This window comes from Nuphar pumila, chromosome 17 (genome assembly GCF_984573655.1).
Source record: "Nuphar pumila chromosome 17, dmNupPumi1.hap1.1, whole genome shotgun sequence".
Taxonomy (NCBI): Eukaryota; Viridiplantae; Streptophyta; class Magnoliopsida; order Nymphaeales; family Nymphaeaceae; genus Nuphar; species Nuphar pumila.
Window position 1 is genome coordinate 12,478,322 of NC_143265.1, and position 20,268 is coordinate 12,498,589.

The 20,268-nt window shown below is 38.2% G+C and overlaps 1 protein-coding gene across 2 annotated transcripts in view; it reads right to left on the reverse strand.

Annotated features, from left to right (window-relative positions):
- LOC149811658 (uncharacterized) overlaps positions 1-20,268 on the reverse strand; it is a 109,770-nt gene that overhangs the window by 80,224 nt on the left and 9,278 nt on the right. Inside the window, exon 2 of one of the 2 annotated variants that reach the window (XM_089993643.1) lies at positions 127-288. The exons of the other annotated variant lie outside the window; for it this stretch is intronic. Within the exon in view, the coding sequence (XP_089849769.1) occupies positions 127-288 (162 nt within the window). The remainder of the gene's footprint in view (positions 1-126; positions 289-20,268) is intronic. 2 annotated transcript variants of the gene reach the window in all.

Genomic DNA, 20,268 nt, shown 5'->3' on the forward strand with positions numbered 1-20,268 from the left:
ATGAAGAAGATCAAACAAATTTTGACTTGAAGGACTCTGACTAGACGGAAATGAACTCCTATGATGCTTCCCAAGCTGACATGCTTCACACAGCAGAGTAGTGGACGGCGAGATATGAGGAATAACCCTACGCAATTTAAGCAACGGAAGATGGCCAAGACGATGATGCCAAAGCAACGGACTAGAAGAGGACTCAACTGCCATATGAACAGAGCCAACTGGTTGGTGTAGATAATAGACTCCACCTTCGTCATAGCCTCCACCAATCGCCTTCCCCGTCAGCAAGTCCTGAAAAGTGCAACAGGCAGGATCAAATATTACTCGACAATTCAATTCCTTTGCAACACGACTAACAGATAACAAATTTTGAGGGAATGAAGGGGCATGGAGAACATTTGGTAACTGAAGAGTAGGGGAGATGAAGATATTTTCCTGGCCAACAATGGGAGAGGAACTCCCATCGGCAAGAACAACCTTTTTATGATTAGCAACACTATTCAAATTTGAAAAATCATATTCATTTCCACACAAATGACTAGATGCCCCTGAATCAATGATCCACCTACTACCTTGACAAGATAATTCATCACCTGCAGAGCATGCAATATCAGCCACGGGGGAACTAGACGAAATATGTGCCAACAAATCATCATACTCAGCACGAGTGAGTGTAACCGAATCACTAGGAGGAACAGTGGGGGACTCGGGTTTGGCCACTTGTGTTATAGGAACAACTTTAGCTGAAGATGCGGGAGGTCGTCCATTCTTGTCAAAACATCTATCTTCTAAATGCCCAAATCTCCAGCAGTAGGTACACTGGAGCTTGCCTCGTCCTCCCGTGCCTCGACCACGTCCACGACCTCGAGAATTAGGAAGAAAACTTTGGCCTCGACTATAGAAAACAGACAGAGCAGAGGTTTGTGATTCCGATTAAGATGAAGGAAGGGACATGGCAAGCCTGCTCAGTCGATTATATGCCTCAGCAAGAGTGGAAACATCTGAGTCGGTCAACATCTGAACTTTGAAAACTGAGAATTCAGCTGACAAGCCAGTCAGGAACTGTGCGACCATGGTATGCTCCTGGTGTAGTTTTTGTTTGTCACAACATAATGGTGTATGAGCATTTAGTCTCTCAAAAGTTGCCTTCACGGAGGCATAATACTGGGCTAGAGTTTGCTCTTCTTGCTTCAATTTATAGATCTCTTGTTCTACTTGAAGAATACAACTAACATTAATTTCTTGAGAATAAGTATCTTGCAAATTATCCCACATTCGTTTTACAGAGGTGTAATAAATAAGCTCGTCGGCTATGTGAGGTTGCACACTATTTATAATCCAAGACATGAAAATATCATTGTCCTCTTCCCCTGTAGTATACTTTTTAGTTTTGTCCTTAGGCTCATTTTCCAACAAAATATGTTTTCTACGATGCCATGAAACAGACATCATGAACGTACGCGACCATCTAGCATAGTTAGTATCATCCAACTTTACAGATGATCCATATGAAAATGGGTTTGCAAAGGCTTTATAATCAGACACAGTTTCGGTCTTCATGTCTGACTTCTGCATTTCAGCCATGAAAATACAACCACACGGAACTACCAACTGCTGAAAACTCGAATCTGACGTGCACACCAACTACCAACAGAGAAGCCGACTCAAACAGATTTTAATCATACTGCTAAAATCTGATATACAAAAAAACTGTAATACGTTGTTCAGATCCAAAACTATCGTGCACACCAACTACCAACTGAGAAGCCGACTCTACCAGACTTTAATCACCCTGATAAAATCTGAACTATTCACCTTAAAAAACGTTGCGACAAGATGCATACCACGACCACGAAAAAAATTATTCGACAACCTGCATACCACGACTGCATCATGATGGAGACTGCAGGCCTTTTCGACATCCACACAACCATCATCAGCCACCATTGACACAGTCAGGGTCTCCCTGCTGCTACACGCACATACCAGCTACTACACGCACAGCACTCGTTGTAGACGTTGTAGTCACTGTACACAGCGCCACCCGATCTGCGTTCCTGCTGGAGAGGCTTCAAATCGTTGTTCGCGCTGGCACACAGCGCCACTCGATCATGCTCCTGATAGCTGGAGAGGTTTCAGATCGTTGTACACTCTATACACGGCGATCATTGTAGTCGTTGCACCCAGCGCCACCCGATCTGCGTTCCTGCTAGAGATGCTTCATATCGCTCTTTACGATGTACACAATGCCGCCCGATCAGCGTGTGGATCGATTAAGTCAGGCGCCCAAAGCTAAGTCCTGCTCTGATACCATGTTGAAGTCGGCTAGGGTTTCTAGCAAATCAAAGAAGAGAGAGAGAGAGGAAGAATTGATATTTACTCTTTAGGTCTAATCTCACTTAAATAGAGAGATTAGACTTAAACAACTTATTTACAATAATGTCCTCGACCTATTAAGTAGTTACCAAACTACCCATATGCATATGTACGGTGACTGCTTCTCAACAATAATAACACATATAAAAGCAACCTATAACAGAAACGGTAGATATATGCCCATGAAAGACATCTGAAAATAGACAAGATCCTTCCCCCCCCCCACCCCCACCCCCACCCCCACCCCCCGCGACCCTTGTTGAGCAACGCCGAGGTTTGAGCAACCTTATGTGTATTAAAGAATGGAATAAGGTTATGTATATTATATTTGTACGTGTTGCAGAAGACCATCCAAGCCATTGTCCCAGAATCAAATCAACGATCTATCCAACTAAAAACTTCAATGTCATGGTCAAACCAACGTTAGACAGTCAACATTGTGTCATAACTTTATTTATTTCCTTTTATAATCTTGAATACTTATTTTGTATTCACTTGCATTTCTTTCTCTTTTAAAATTTGTTATCAATTACATTTCATTTCAACTTAGTATCATTTTTTGATGTTTTTAAATATAGTAATTTAGAATTGATTTTCAAGAGTTTGCATTACACACAGATGTGTGTGTTAAGATATATACATATATATATATATATTAGTAAACCGAAATACCCATCAGGGGTATTTCGGTCCTTTCACTGTAATAAGTGTCAGCCCATTAGGGACTGATATTTTTTATTTTCCTTTTGTATTTTATTTTGTCCTTTTACTTTTTTATTTTTATTTTTGTCTTTTTCAAGACTGATGGGACAGCTCCATATAGTTGTTGGAGCTGCCCCAACGGTCACATTTGGGTGCAGCCCCAACAGCCATATGGAGTTGCACCCTCTTGGCTTCATATGTATTATAAATAGGCCTCTTGTGGCCTTGTATTCTTAACTCATTTATGAGTGTCTCTATGCAATAACAAAGTTATTTGACCCTTGTGTGGGTGGTTTGATTATTCAGTCAAGTATTCTACTTGATTGAAAGTGTGTTCTTGCATGTTTATTGGGTTGAATCCATTTCATTACATGGTATCAGAGTTTTGGGGTTCCAAGAGCAACTTTTTAAGAGGAAGATCCTGATAACGTCAAGAGGAGGATCGTGAGATTGGTGAATACAACGAATCGTGGATTGTTGCATTAGGAAGCGCACCATCACTCAAGCAAATTTTGTATTACATTCTCTCTCTCTCTCTCTCTCTCTCTCTCTCTCTCTCTCTCTCTCTCTCTCTCTCTCTCTCATTGTAAAAGAACGGAGAATGAAAGGGAAGTAATAGTCTTTGTTCCCGTACGCCTAAATGATACAAATTATGTGATGTGGGCATCCATAATAAATCACAAAATATGAGAATAAAGGCCATGGGGTTTGATGGACAGTACCGAAAAAGAGGCTAAGCCCATTCTTACTAAAATCAAGAATGGGAAGGAAGTTGCTCTTCAAAGAGAGGAAATGGCTAAAGTCGTTTTCGATTATGAAAAAAGATGGAAAGAATGAAAGATGGGTCATTCCAAGATAATTAGATGGCTCATCAATAGTGTGGACATCCACAAGTGTTCTAGTTTGGCGAAATTTGATTTCGCTAGTGATGCGTGGAAATATCTTAAAGATATGTATAGTCTTAAAGATATTGCTCACATATGTAATGTTCAAAAAAATGTAAGAACCATGACTCAAGAAGAGATGAACATTAGGAAATACTACAATACACTCTCTTTTCTTTGGGATAGATTGGATCTTCTTGAGCCAAAATGGCATTGCCCACAAGATCTAGAACTCCGTGAAAACTAAATTAAAACGGAGCACTTCTACCAATTTATTAATGGGCCCCAAATTTGAAGGAACCAAGCCGGCTCTCCTTCGTAGAGGAGGTATACCCTCCATAGTAGAAACTCTTGAAGAATTGACTATGGAAGAAAATATATTGAAGAAGCCTTCTGCTTCAAAAGATGAAGAATTCGTGCTTGGTATGTCAAAGCTCGGTAATCATACTAGAAGCTATAAACCTCCTTATTTTGTAAAAAATGAGAATAGAAGAAACCCCAACTACGAAAGAAATGAAAAGAGGGGTGACCATGAATATAAAAAGAGGTGAAAAAATCATTGGCTATCACTCTTATGAACCGGAACACATCAAGCCATTTTATCCCAAAAGAAAGAAGGATGATCATAGAGAAGACAAAAGAGTTGTTTCGGTTGAAAGGAGTGATGTAGACGACTCCAAATGTATTGGCTCGCTATCTTTGGCTCAACTGATGGAGGCGCTACAACCTATGCTTAAAGCTCAAGCCTCTTTTTTCTCTGGAGCGGTCGTATCCACAAGTGGTGACCCTAGTAAGACCTCTTAGATCCTAAATTCTGGTGCTTCTTTTCATATGACTCCAAATGAGTCCAGATTATCCGAATGTAATTCTAACCCAAATAACTCTTATGTCTCAACCGTCGATAGAATGTCCTTGAAAATCAAAAGTTTTAGAATTTTTCAAAAACCATCAATCTTTCACATACCAAATATTAGAGTAGTACCAAAATTAAATTTAAATTTTTTATTGGTTTCAAAAATTACGGACCATGGTTGCAAAGTACTATTTTCATCTAATGATTATTTAATACAGAATCTCCAGTCCGGGAAGCCGATTGGGTGAGGCCATAGAAGAGGAGATCTCTGTGTAATGGACAATCTTGAGTTATCAAAACAAACTTTTTGTAATTTTATGGAAAAGAAAGATATAGAAAATTGGCACAAAAGGCTAAGACATCCTAGCGTGACCAAATTACACTTGTTTTCATTTCTTTCAAGTTATAAAGAAAGAGATTTTGTATGTGAAAATTGCATTCTTGGTAAAATGAAGTCTTTGCCTTTTGGACCAAGACATCTTATAACTAAAAATCCATTTGAGTTAGTACATTCGGATGTATGAGGACCGGCTCTAGTTGTATCCAAAGAAGGTGCATTCTATTATGTTGTGTTCGTGGATAATTATAGTAGACATTCTTGGATATTCTTTCTAAAACAAAAATCGAAAATATTTGATTGTTTTAAAAAAATTCATTGCTACGTAAAGAATCAATTTAAAACTAATATTCAAATCTTTAGAACCGATTCCGGGGGAGAATTTGTGTCAAAAGAATTCGAGAATTATCTTAGCCTACATGGGACTGCTCATCAAAAATCTTGTTCATACACTCCTCAACAAAATGAACTAGCCAAGAGGATGCATAGACATATTATTGAGACCACTAGAACACTTATTGTGTCTAGAAATGTTCCAAAAGTTTTTTGGGCCGAAGCCGCCCTTATGGCAGTCTATTTGATAAATAAAATGCCTTAAAAACATTGAAAATATCTCTCTTATTGAAAAACTTTTTAAAACATCTAAACGATTATAAAAGGTTATAAAAGGTTAAGGGTCTTTGGATGTAAATGTTTTGTCCTTGCCAATAAGAATAACAAACTTTCTCTAAAAGCAATCCCTTGTGTTATTTTCGGCTATGCCGAAGATAAAAAAGGATATAGATGTTATGACATTGAAAGAGACAAATTATATGTTTCTCGAAATGTCATTTTTCTTGAAAATAAAATTGATTTTAGCAAGGAAAAAAACCAAGAAAGTTGTGACTATACGTTTTTTTTTATATTGTCAATGAACATGAAGGGTGTGAAGACCTTCATGACATGCATGAGCGTGAAGATGAAGACACTCATGATGCGAATTAGGATCTTAATAATATAGATTTATCTCATAATAACATACAAACCTATACTCGACGTACCGAAAGTCATCCACCATGTGTTTTAGAAAGGTATTCTCAAAATCAAGATGTAGATTCTTCTAGTCTTATAAAATCCATAAGAATTTCAAAAGCTCCTAGTAGATTTGTATCCTATGATTCCTTTAAACCAAGGTATAGATCATGCTTAATGGTCATACACTCATATTCAGAACCATCTTACCATGAGGCTAAAAATCATCAAGAATGGAGTAAGGCAATGAATGATGAATTAAAAGCTTTGGAAAAGGCAAAAACTTAGGAAATCGATACATTGCCTAAAGGAAAATCATAGGATGTAGATGGGTCTACAAGATAAAAACTAAATAAGATGTAACATTAGAAAGATACAAAACTAGGTTAATAGTCAAGGGATACAGTCAAAAATATGGAATAGACTACGACGAGACATTTGCTCCAGTTGCTCGAATGGCCACTGTGAGAACTCTCATTTCTATAGCATCAATTAAAAAATGGCTTATCTTTCAAATAGACGTAAAAAATGCCTTTTGAATGGTAACTGAATGAGGAGGTCGACATGGATCCTCCACCAGGTTTGAATTTAGCACATTGAAAAACTCTCGTGGTATACAAGATTGCACAAACTATCGTGGTATAAAACTCATGAGTCATACTATGAAACTTTGGGAGAGGGTGATTGAGTCTAGGTTGAGGAAGGTTGTCATGATATCGGAGAATCAATTTGGTTTTATGCCTGGAAGATCAACTATGGAAGCTATACATCTTCTTAGACAACTTATTGAAAGATATAGAGAGAGGAACAAAGATTTGCATATGGTTTTTATTGATTTAGAGAAGGCATACGATAGAGTACCTAGGGACGTTCTCTGGTGGACAATGATGAAGAAAGGTGTTTCTCTCAAGTACATTAGTATAATTAAAGATATGTATGAAGGAGTAGTAACCAATGTCCGCACTTGTGGAGGGGTGACAACCAATTTTCCGATAACGGTTGGGTTACATCAAGGATCTGCTTTAAGCCCTTTCCTATTTGCGATAGTGATGGATGAGCTTACGAGATCAATTCAAGAAAATGTACCGTGGTGTATGTTGTTTGCTGATGATATTGTTTTGATTGATGAGTCTAGAGCTGGGGTTAATGCTAAGTTAGAATTATGGAGACAGACATTGGAAGCTAGAGGTTTTAAGTTGAGTAAGAGTAAGACTGAATATATGGAATGTCGGTTTAGTAAGCAACGAAGTAGTGATGGGAGTGTAGTGAAGCTTGGTGAGCAAGATATACCGGTGAATGATTATTTCAAATATTTGGGATCCATCATTCAAAAGTATGGAGAAATTGATGGAGATGTAAATCATAGGATAAAGGTTGGGTGGATGAAATGGAAAAGTGCTATTGGAGTGTTGTGCGATCGTAGAATGCCATTGCGGTTGAAGGGAAAGTTTTATAGGACGACTATTAGACCCGCTTTACTATATGGTACGGAATGTTGGGCTGCCAAGAGACATCATATTCAAAAAATGAGTGTAGCTGAGATGCGGATGCTTAGATGGATGTGTGGAAATACAATAAAAGATAAGATTCGGAACGAAGAGATACGTAAGAAGGTAGGTGTTGCACCCATTGAAAATAAGATGCGAGAGAATCGTTTACGGTGGTTTGGACATATTCGGCGAAGGCCTAATGATGCTCCAGTTAGAAGGTTGGAGAAATGGGAAAATATATTAGTTAAAAGAGGTCGGGGTAGGCCTAGGAAGACTTGGATGGAGATGATAGGAAAGGATATGAATGCTTTGAACCTCACCGAGGACATGGCGTTGGATAGAAATGATTGGAGGAAAAGGATTCATGTGGAAGACCCAAAATGAATTTCTTTTTTGGTTCATATCGCTGACCCCAATTGTTTTGGGATGAAGGCGTAGTTGTTGTTGTTGTTGTTGTTGTTGAAAAACTCTTCGGTTACGAAAAGCCTTGTATAGCTTAAAACAAGCTCCCAAAGCTTGGTATAATAGGTTCAGTAGTGTGATGACACAACTTCATTTTAAATCTTGTTTTACTAACACTACGTTATTTGTTAAGTCTTCCAGTGTAAGAATGGTGATATTGCTATTCTACGTAAATGATATGATAATCACAGGAAGTGACAAGCAGGGAGTTAACCATATCAAAGATGTGCTTAAAGACAACTTTGATATGACAGATCCTGGTTTTTTATGATATTTTCTTGGAATAGAAGTGGCTTACTCACCTCGTGGTTATTTTTTGTCACAGACTAAGTACGCACTAGAAAACATTGAACGATCAAGACTCTCGGATGAAAAATGGGTTGATACTCTGGAAGTTATAAATGTCAAAAAGAAAAAAGATGATGGAGAAGCTCTGCAAGATCCAACTCATACAGACAAATGATTGGAGTTTTGTCTTATCTCTCTATTACTCGTCCTGATATCTCTCATGCAGTTCATTCTGTTAGTCAATTTCAGCATGCTCTCACTATAGTGCATATGAGTGATATAATGAGAATTGTTAGATATATTAAGAATTCAATTAATCATGGATTATTTTTATAAGCCTCTTCCTCGTTAGAAATCATTGCATATTCTGATTCTGACTAGGGAGGGCATGTAAATGATAGATGTTCAACCACTAGTTTATGTGTGTTTATAGGTGATTCTCTAATTTCATGGTGATGTAAGAAGCAACAGAAGGTGTCGCTTTCCTCCACTGAAGCTAAGTATCGTGTCATGGCAAGGATCACATCTGAGTTAATATGGTTGCGGCAATTACTAGAGGACCTGGGAATTCACGTTGCAAAACCCTCTAGACTTTGTTGTGACAACAAGAGCGCGGTCTACATTGCAAGCAATCATACATTTCATAAAAAGACATCGTATTGAAATGGATTGCCACTATGTTCGTGAAGAATTTTTAAAGAATACCATCACATTGCCTTACGTTTCCTCATAGTACCAACTAGCAGACTTCTTCACTAAACCACTTTCATCACCTCGATTTCATTTTCTACTTGGCAAACTGTCGGTTATCCCACCATGAGTTTGAGGGGGAGTGTTAAAATATATATATATATATATATATATACTAAAACCCAACAAGGGTATTTCGGTCTTTTCACTGTAATAAGCGTCAGCCCATTAGGGGCTGATATTTTTTATTTTCCTTTTTATATTTTATTTTGTCCTTTTACTCTCTTTTTTTTTGTCTTTTTCAAGACTAATGGGACAACTCCATATAGCTTATGGGGCTTGTGACCATTTGGTGCAGCCCCAACAGCCATATGGAGTTGCACCCTCTTGGCTTCATATGTATTATAAATAGGCCTCTTGTGGCCTTGTATTCTTAACTCATTTATGAGTGTCTCTATGCAATAACAAAGTTATTTGACCCTTGTGTGGGTGGTTTGATTATTCAATCAAGTATTTTACTTGATTGAAAGTGTGTTCTTGCATGTTTATTGGGTTGAATCCATTTCATTACAGTGTGTGTCTCCAGTCTCCTAATTTTCGAAAACTGCCATGTCATACCAAGCATATTCTTATTGTGTCCCTTCCCACATCCGCAACCATGTGACATAGTGGCCAACAAGCACTAAACTAAGAACTTACTGGTTGGATGAGACGGGAGACCACAACCCTCTAAATCATATTCATAAATCTCTGCGATTTTCTCGGTATGAGAAAATCTAACCAAACTTGGAACTTACTGAGATGAGATGGGGGATCACAACCCTCTAGATCATAGTCATAAATCTTTGAGATTTTCTCAGCATGAGAAAATCTCCAGCTATTTTAGAACATTTGTTCTTCTCTTAGAAAAGTCTTGGTTATATGAATTCATTTAAAATTTATTAAGCCATTAACTAAAAAAAAGAGGGTGGAGCTGAACATCAGAGGAGCAAGACAGAGAGAGAGAGTTTTGAGAATTTAAACCTACATTAATGAGTAGATAGAGAGGTGGCTACAATTTTATTATTAAAAAAGACTGTCATGTCCTCTTTGTTTTATTATTAAAAAAGATCAAGATGCACCGGTCTATATGGCCCAGCTAATGGAGATTCTCCAACCTCTCATCAAAGGAGCTTCCTCCTCATAAGAAGCTTCAACAGGGGCAGTTGCTTCATCTTTTTCCGATCCAAGTAACTTTCCTTGGCTTCTTGACTCTGGTGCTTCATTCCATGTGACCCCAAATGACAAGTTTATCCGAATGTGTTAAAAATAAAACAAGTGTCTCAAAAGTTTTTACAGCTGATGGAACTTCTCTTGAAATAGAAGGAATAGAAAATTTTGAAAAAATCCATAAAACTGAGAAATTTTTTGTTCCAAAAGTAAGATTTATTCTCAAACTAAATTTAAATTCATTATCCGTTTCTCAAATATCTAACCATGGTTGTAATGTTTCATTCTCTTCTCATGGTTGCTGGGTACAGGATCGTCAGTCAGGAAAGCTAATTGGGGAAGACCATAGAGAAGAAGGACTCTATTACATGGATTTTTTTGAAATGCCAAATAAAGCTTTTTGTTATAACATTCAGAAAAATGACTTGGAGTTGTGGCACAAAAGACTCGGCCATCCTCATATAGCTAAAATCCAACATTTTCCAAATCTAGAAAAAATTTGTAATTCTGAAACGTTTACTTGTAAAGATTGTATTCTTGGCAAAATTAAAAGATTACCATTTCAGAATAGAACTTTTGTCTCTTCAAGACCACTTGAATTAGTTCACTCGGATGTTTGGGGTCCTACACCAATAATTTCTAAAGGAGGATTTGCTTATTATGTTATCTTTGTCGATGATTATTCTAGACATACATGGATTTACTTTCTAAAACATAAGTCTGAAGTATTTTCATACTTTCAAACATTTCATAATATGGTTAAAAACAAGTTTCAAAATGAAATTTCCATCTTTTGCACAGATTCAGGGGGAGAATTTTTGTCCACAGATTTTAAAAATTACCTTAACTTGCATGACATCATACATCAAAGGTCTTGTCCATATACACCCCAACAAAATGGGCTGGCAAAATGAAATCATCGCCATATTATGGAAACCACTAGGACTCTATTAATAGCAAATCAAGTCCCAAAAGATTTTTTGGGAAAAAGTTGCCTTGACTGCCACCTATCTGATTAATCGAATGTCATATTCTTCTTCTTTGCAAAATATAACACCAAACGAAATACTTGTGAACCTTTTTCCAGATTACTCTAGACTGAGAGTATTTGGATGCAAATGTTTCATATTTACGAAAAAAAATGATAAACTTTCTCCCCGTGCGATTTCTTGTGCCTTTTTAGGATATGCTGAAAATAAAAAAGGATACAGGTGTTTTGACTTTAAAAATAATAAGTTATATGTATCAAGAAATATTTCTTTTCTAGAAAAAGAGAGCTTCTTTGATTTTGAAAAACCAAAGGAAGTCACAGAGTACTCCTTTTTGTTACATCTAACATCAAAATCTGATGAATATGAACATGACTATAACTTTGATGATCATCAAGGTATTATTGACCTTGATTACAATGTTGACAATGAAGAAGTTCATAGAGATACTAGTATACAATATTCAAGATGACGAGAGCCTAATCATACATGTGCACTTGAAAAATATTTTGAAATTCCAACCAGAAGATCATCTCGAGTCTCAAGGCCTCCAGGAAAATTTTTGTCGTACGAATTTTTCTCTCCCACATATAGGGTAGTTATTGCATTAATTTACTCATATGAAGAACCATCTTCATACTATCAAGCCAAGAATGATGTCAAATGGGTAGAAGCCATGAAAATTGAGTTAGATGCACTTGAAAAGGCTTCTACATGGTCTATTCAAGACCTTCCACTTGGGAAGAAACCTATAGGGTGTCGATGGGTTTACAAGGTTAAAACTAGAAGTGATGGTACTCTTGAAAGATATAAAGCCCGTCTTGTGGCCAAAGGTTATGCCCAAGAATATGGCATTGACTACGAAGAAACCTTTGCCCCTATTACTCGTATGACAACAATCAGAACCTTAATTGCCTTAGCTTCCATCAAGAAATGGTTCATATTTCATATGGACGTCAAAAATGCATTTCTAAATGGAAACCTAGTTGAAGAAATGTACATAGAAGCCCCTCCCGGTCTCAATATTCCTAAGGGTAAAGTCCTTCGCCTGGAAAAAGCTCTTTATGGCCTTAAGCAAGCACCCAAAGCGTGGTATGACAGGTTTAGTCATGTTATGATTGATATTGGTTTTCACTTTTGCTTGACTGACACTACTTTGTTTATTAAGAGTTCTGATGCAGGGATTATTGTGCTTCTTCTATACGTGGATGATATGATCATCACTAGAAGTGATAAACAGGGAGTTGAAAACATCAAAAACCTTCTTAAATCTCATTTTGAAATGACTAATTTAGGTTTATTAAGATATTTCTTAGGTAAGTTGCTTACTCTCCTAGGGGTTGTCTATTATCTCAAACTAAATTTGCTTCTGATATTGTTTTCAGGTAAAATGAAGATTGATGACGGAGAACTCTTTGAAGATCCTACTCCTTACAGACAACTAGTCAGAGCTCTTTCCTATCTATCCATTACCAGACCCGACATAGCACATGATGTGCACACAACAAGTCAGTTTCAGCATGCTCCCACATCTGTTCATATGGGAGCAGTTTTGTGTATCATCATATACCTCAAAACCTCTCTTTCGAGAGGGCTCTTTTTGTCTTCTACTTCCTTACTTGATTTAATTGCATACATTGATGTTGATTGGGGAGGTGATCCTAACAACCGACACTCAACCACTGGTTTTTGTGTCTTTTTAGGTGAATCTTTGATATTGTGGAGATGCAAAAAGCAGCAAAAGGTCTTTCTCTCATTCACAAAAGCCGAATATCGTGCCATGGCAGCCACGACCATGGAAGTAGTTTGGCTCATACGCATGCTTGCTGATATGGGAGCAAAAGCAACATAAGCTTCACGTATGTGCTACGACAACAAAAGTGTGATCTACATTGCAAGCAACAGAACATTTCATGAACACACCAAGCACATTAAAATGGATTGTCACTACGTCAAAGAGGAATATCTACATGGGACAATTGATCTACCATATGTTACCTCAGAATATCAGTTAGCAGACTTCTTTACAAAGCTTCTCGCTGCTCCCAAATTTCACTTCCTCTTAGACAAACTTTCGCTCATTGTATCGTAAGTTTGAGGGGGAGTGTTAAAATGTAAAATATATATAATAATAATATTCATATTATTATATATATTAATGTAATTTTATTTTTATTTTTCTGCAGTTTTTGCTATTTTATTTTTTATTTTTTTGAGAGACTAGTTCTAATAGAACTAGACTTACATTATTAGTTAAGTTCTACTTGGAACTTAACTAATGATGTAACCGTTGGACTAGTGGAACTTAACTAATAATGTAATTATTGGACTAGTCCAACGGTTACATTTATAATCGTTGGACTAGTCCAACGGTTACATTTATAATTGTTGGACTAGTCCAACGGCTACAAAGGAGAGCTCCTTAAGAGCTCTCCTCTCCCACTTGTATATAAAGGGGTGCATCCCCTCTTGTATCTTCATTCCTATGCTTCTTAAGCATTTGATGTTTTCATATCAATAAAGAATATTTTATTTCTTTTATTTCCCATTATACCCTTTTTAAGGGTTATGCTTTAGTGTCCTTTTAGACACCTTCTTGTGCGGATCTAAGTTCGTTTTTGGAAGATCGTCATTTCATTTCACTTTTCCCACGTTTCTTTTCATGTATTTTCTCTCACGCTTTCACTCACTTCCCATGTACTTTCTCTAAATTGGTAACTATCATTGTTAGATTTTATTTTAGGTTTTATTTGCTTCTTGTTTGATTCCTATTCAGTTACCATATTGCTTCATTTTTTATTTATATTTCGCTTTCAAATTGATACTTCGCTTCCCGCTTCCTATAAATCTCAAAATGCCTCTTTTCTCGCTTTCGCTTCTCGTATCGTTTCCTGCTTTTGCTTCCTAGTTTGACAACCTTGGTTTGGACCATGGTTGCCAGTTGAGGAAGCGGGAAGCGAGGCACTTTCAAAATTTTAGGAAGCGGGAAGCATGGGACCACTTAGGAGCGATTCAAGAAGCGTCTCGAAAGCGACCTAGGAAGCGTCTTCGAAGCGACCTAGGAAGCGTCTCGGAAGCGAGGGGGAAGCGAAAAAGATAAAAATAAAAAATAAAAAATACAAAAAAATAGGGGAAGTGTGGGGAAGCGAGGGGGAAGTGTGCTTCCCATTAAAGGGAAGTGCGCTTCCCAAAAAAAGGGGACGCTTTCCCGCACGCTTCGGAAGCAAGACGTTTCGCGCTTTCGAAGTGCGCTTCCCCTTTTAGCTAGGCGCTTCCGATAACCCTGGTTTGGACTACGTTGTTATGAGTGATTCATATGTTTGGCCAACACCGTAGACTCTGAGTTGTCTACATAGGTTGCTACACCCGAGGAGGCTATGTCCGGAATAGCCGATTAGAATAGAAGATGTGTTTGAAAATGATAATAGAAATACGATAAATGGGGGTAAAACTCATAAATAACATGTGTGCATAATTAGTAAACTAAACTAAGACTAGGAGCTTAGAGCTCACTACAGTTGTAACGATAGTGTCTATTTGTAAATGAAATCTTATTGGGTCATAGACTCACCCCCTCTTTTGGTTGCAACTGTACGTTCAGGAACTGCTGTCAACCGCTGGACTTAGTAGTAGACTTTGACTCTTGCCACCAGATTTCAGCACGCTCGAAGTATGATTCACTTTCATTCAGCTGTTTATTTTGTTTATGATATTTGTATTTAGATGGTTATGATATTGTAAATGGATGTATGGACCTTCAATTAATAAATGAAAAAAAAAATCTAACATGGTTTTTGAGGTTATTAGAGTAATTTCCCTCTGGCCACTAACGTCCACAAACCCGAGCTCAAGAGGCCCCGAATCAAGTCATTACAAGTGGTATCAGAGCTAAGTTATAATAATTACAAATTGGATTGTAAAGAAAAGATTTTGATGGATTTGAGAATTATAATAATTAGAAGGTCTTATAAGAAAGATAATTTAAACCATCCAAATGAACAAGTAGCAAAGAGCCATAGGAAAGTCCATGTAGGGTTTAGATCCTGAATTTATTGAGTGTTTCATGTTAGCAGGAATGGATGCTAACAGTAATAATAGCAACGGGAGTGACCGTGGGAGTGATAGGAGCACAGGGAGGTGAAGGCATCCCGAAGTCATCCAAACGGACCAAATGGTCGTCGTTCTCTTGCTCTTCGTAAGAGCCATGATGGACGTGAGTAGGACAATTGGGAATATAACACCTCTCATTCCTCCTCTAGCTCCAGTTACAATTATAATTAACAACCGGGGGCACAGAGTCGAAGAGGAAGGGGGTAGCACCACCCCAACCACCCATTAGGGGATCGTCAGGGTCACGAGGACGTCCTCTATATAGGAACGTCAGGAGAGGATCATTGGCAAACCGAAGAGATAGGAGAGCAACAACATGTTCGGGTTGTGATAGGACTCGTTACGACCACGACGGGGCACAGTCGAGCAACGCTACACCTAACAGTAGCAGGAGAAGAAGTCAAAAACAACCCAGAACATCCTATCATGAGGGTGTTAGGAAGACAGTAGTACAAGACAAGCACAGCCGTCCCAGAAGAAGAACAAGCAATAGAATTTTCGCAGCCCCTTCGAAGTGTGTCCCTACCTAAGAGAGGTAGAGGATATATGAATAGACACGCATACCTATGTGCTTTTAGCAACACGGCAACACCAGCACTTCTTTGGGTTCCTTCAGACTCTGAAGACAAGGAGGAACCAACATACACCCCAAGTACCCCAACCCCTTAATGGGTTCTATGATGATCGTTGAGTGTCTTGTAGTCTAGTAATAAAGCCTTTTGTCGCTTAGTTGTTAGTAAGGATTCACGAGTTATATTACGGAAGAACTCATGAAAATGTTGTAAATATATCTTTTTAATAAAATATCAAGTAGACACATCAGTGGGAAAGACTGTGTATGTAGATAAAGTCAACAAAGGATGCATAGTACAAGTCAAAGAACCTCTATTGTTGATAAATCTCCTTATATTGGACTTTAAATGAGTGAACGTTATCTTGGGCATGGATTGGTTATCTAACCATCATGCGACGATCAATTGTCGAAGAAAAGGCGTTAGTTTTCAACACCCCAAAACCCCAACTTTCACCTTTTAGGGTGTTAAAAAACTTGTAAAGCCGACAATCATTTCATGTTTTCAAGCCAACTGTTACTTACAGAAGGGTTGTATTGGATATTTGGCTTATATGAAGACCAAAGTCGATAATAAACTCTCAGTCTTAGAGGTAGAGATTGTGCTAGAATTCGTAGATGTTTTCCCTGAAAAACTTTCAGGACTTTCACTTGATAGGGAAGTCAAGTTCCAGATCAATCTACCTCCTGGCACAGCACACATCTTTATTCCACCGTATAGGATGGGACCTACAGAGCTCAAGGAACTCAATGATCAACTGCAAGAGTTGTTGGATATTGGATTTATCCGACCATCAGTGTCACCTTGAGGCGCACCGATCTTGTTCGTGAAAAAGGACGGGTTATTGTGTATGTGCATCGACTACATAAAATTGAATGCAGTGACAATAAAGAACAAGTATCTGTTACCAAAGATAGACAATTTATTTGATCAACTCCAAGGAACAACCTTTTTCTAAGTTCGGTCTATGTTTCCGGTATCACCAGTTAAAAATCCGGGAAGAGGATGTAGCCAAGACAGTTTTTCACTCACGATATGGGCATTATGAATTTTTGGTCATGCTCTTTGGGCTAACGAATGCCCCAACGGCATTCATGGATCTAATGAATAGAGTGTTCAAACCATTTCTGAACAAGTTTGTAGTGGTATTCGTGGATGACATCTTCATATATTCGACCAGTAAGGAACAATACGCAGAACATTTGAGAACAATTTTGCAAATACTTAGAGATCATACGTTATATGCTAAGTTCTCTAAGTGTGTGTTCTGGCTTGATCAGGTCTCATTTTGGGGACATATCATCAGTAAAGAAAGAAGCGGTGACTAAGTAGCCTACACCCAGGAATGCTACAGAAATTCGAAATTTTTTGGGGTTAGCTGGATATTACAGGCACTTTGTAGAAAGATTCTCAATATTGGCAGCCCCAATGACCAAGCTGACAAAGAAAGATGTACAGTTTGAATGAAACAAGAAGTGCAAGAAAAGTTTCCAAGAGATCAAGAAGTGATTAACCACTGCACCAGTGTTAATTCTGCCTTCTGGCACTGACGGTTTTACCGTTTATAGCGATAAGTAGCATTAAGGATTAGGTTGTGTCTTGATGCAACATGACAAGGTTATCGCATACGCATCTCGACAACTAAAAGTACATGAGATGAACTAACCAACTCATGATCTAGAGTTGGCCGCAATAGTGTTCGTATTAAAATTTTGGCGATACTACTTACATGGAGAACAATTTGAGATATTCATTGACCATCAAAGTTTAAAATATATGTTCCCTCAGAAGAAATTGAATATGAGACAGAGGCGATGGTTAGAACTACTAAAAGATTATGATTTTGAATTGAAATGTCATCCAGGGAAAGCGTAGTGGTTGATGCACTTAGTCGGAAAGCGGAGTCAGCCATAAGACTATCTATGTCTAATATGCTTATCAGCATTGTGGAGCAAAAAGCAGAAGTGCAATGTCTTCCAGGTCGATTGATGCTTGTCCAGACGACCTTAGGGTCGAAATTTTGGGACAAAATTAAGGAAAATCAACCCTTAGATCAAGAGTTAGAAGGGATCAGGTCAGCAGTATCTTAAGGTGAAGATCTAAATTTCAATGTAGATGACCAAGGCATTATGAGATTTAGAGATCGAGTATGTATTCCTAAGGATGAAGAACTTAGGAAACAACTTATTAACGAGGCACATCATTTCAGGTACTCCATTTACCCTGGCAGTACGAAGATGTACAGGGACTTGAAGGGCAATTTTTTGTGGAATGGAATGAAGAGATGTTGCTAAGTTTGTCAGTAGGTGCCTGGTATGTCAGCAAGTAAAGATTGAACATCAGAGGCCGGGTGGACTATTGCAACTGCTACCTATCCCTCTATGGAAGTGGGCGGATATAAGAATGGATTTTGTCATAGGATTCCCTAAGACCAAAGAAGGATTAAATGCAATATGGGTGATTGTCGATAGACTGACCAAGTATGTGTATTTTCTCGTGTACAAGACAACGTGTTCCTTTGAACAGTTGGCTCGTCTCTTCATTAGAGAGATAGTGAGATTGCACAGAGTGCCAGACTCCATTGTTTCCGACAGAGATTCAAATTTTACCTCCAAATTTTGGCAAAGCTTTCAATAAGCAATAGGGACTCAGTTGAAAATGAGTACAGTTTTTCATCCTCCGACAGATGGGCAGTTAGAAAAGATCATCCAAACGCGAGAGGATATGTTGCGAGCTTGTACGTTGGAGTATCGCGACTCTTGGCATGAGATTCTATCTCTAATAAAAATTGCCTATAACAACATTGGTATGACTCCCTACGAAGCTTTATACGAGAGACCCTGTAGAACGCCTCTATGCTGGGACCAAGTAGGTAAAAGGAAAACCTTAGGGCCCGAGTTGGTTCGACAAATAGAGGATCAGATTAGATTAATCTGTGAAAGGCTCCAAACTGCTCAAAGTCGTCAGAAAAGTCATGCAGATAAAAGGCGACAGGAGTTAGAATTCGAGCAAAGTGATCACGTCTTATTGAAGATATCACCGTTTAAAGAGGTAATGAGGTTCGGAAAGAAGGGCAAATTAAGTCCAAGCATCACAGTAAGGATAAAGCTACATGGGAGAATAAGGCAGATATTCGCGCACAATTTTTTCAGTTATTTCTGAGTAAGATTCGGGACGAATCTTCTTTTAAGAGGAGTGGAATTGTAATGCCGCTGCCCTCCTGAGGCGGTTACGGGAAGAGGGGGAACCGTCGCCCCTCTCCCTCCCCCACGTAAATGGAAAATGGGAGTGGGAGAGGGGGGAAAACAGCCCCCCACTAAGGAAGGCCGGGGTGAGGGAGGTAACTGACTGTTAAGATATACCTATACGTGTGTATATATATATAAACATATACATATATGTATGTGTTTATTGTTAACCGAAATACCCTTATGGGTATTTCGGTCTTTTCTCTGTAATAGGTGTCAGTCCATTAGGGGATGACATTTCTGTATTTTATTTCATGTACTTACTTTTTGTCTTTTTCCTTTTCCACCTTTTGTCTTTTTCAGATTTGAAGGGACAACTCCATATAGTTGTTGGAACTGCCCCAACGGCTATATTTATGACTGTTGGGTGCAGCCCCAACAGCCATATGGAGTTGCACCCTATTGGCTCCATTGTATTATATATTGGCCTCTTGTGGCCTTGTATTCCCAACTCATTCTTGAGTGCTTCTAAGCAATAACAAGTTTGTAGACCCTTGTGTGGGTGGTTTCGTGATTCAATCAAGTATTTTTACTTGATTGAAAGTGTGTTCTTGCATGTGTATCGAATTCAATCCACTTCATTACATGGTATCAAAGCTTTGGTGATCCAAAGGCAAGTTTTTTGAAGAAAGTTCGTGACAATATCAAGAGGAGAATCGTACACTTAGGAGATTCAACAAATCGAAGATTGTTGCATCGGGAAGTGTGCCATCTCTCAAATAAGTCTTGTTTTTCACTCTTTTTCTTTTTTCTTCGTTCTCTACCCTTTCTCTTAGCCTTGTAAGGAAATGGAGAATGAAAGAGAGGTAATGGTCTTCATTCCCGTACTCCTAAACGATACAAACTATGTGATGTGGGCATCCATAGTTAAACACAAAATATGGGAAAAGGGATTATGGGGTTTGGTGGATGGTACCGAAAGAGAACCCCAGTTCATTCTTACGAAAATTGAGAATCGAAAAGAGGTTACTCTTCAAGGAAAGGAAATGGGTAAAGCCGTTTCCGATTATGAGAAAAAATGGAAAGAGTGGAGGATGGGCCACTCCAAAA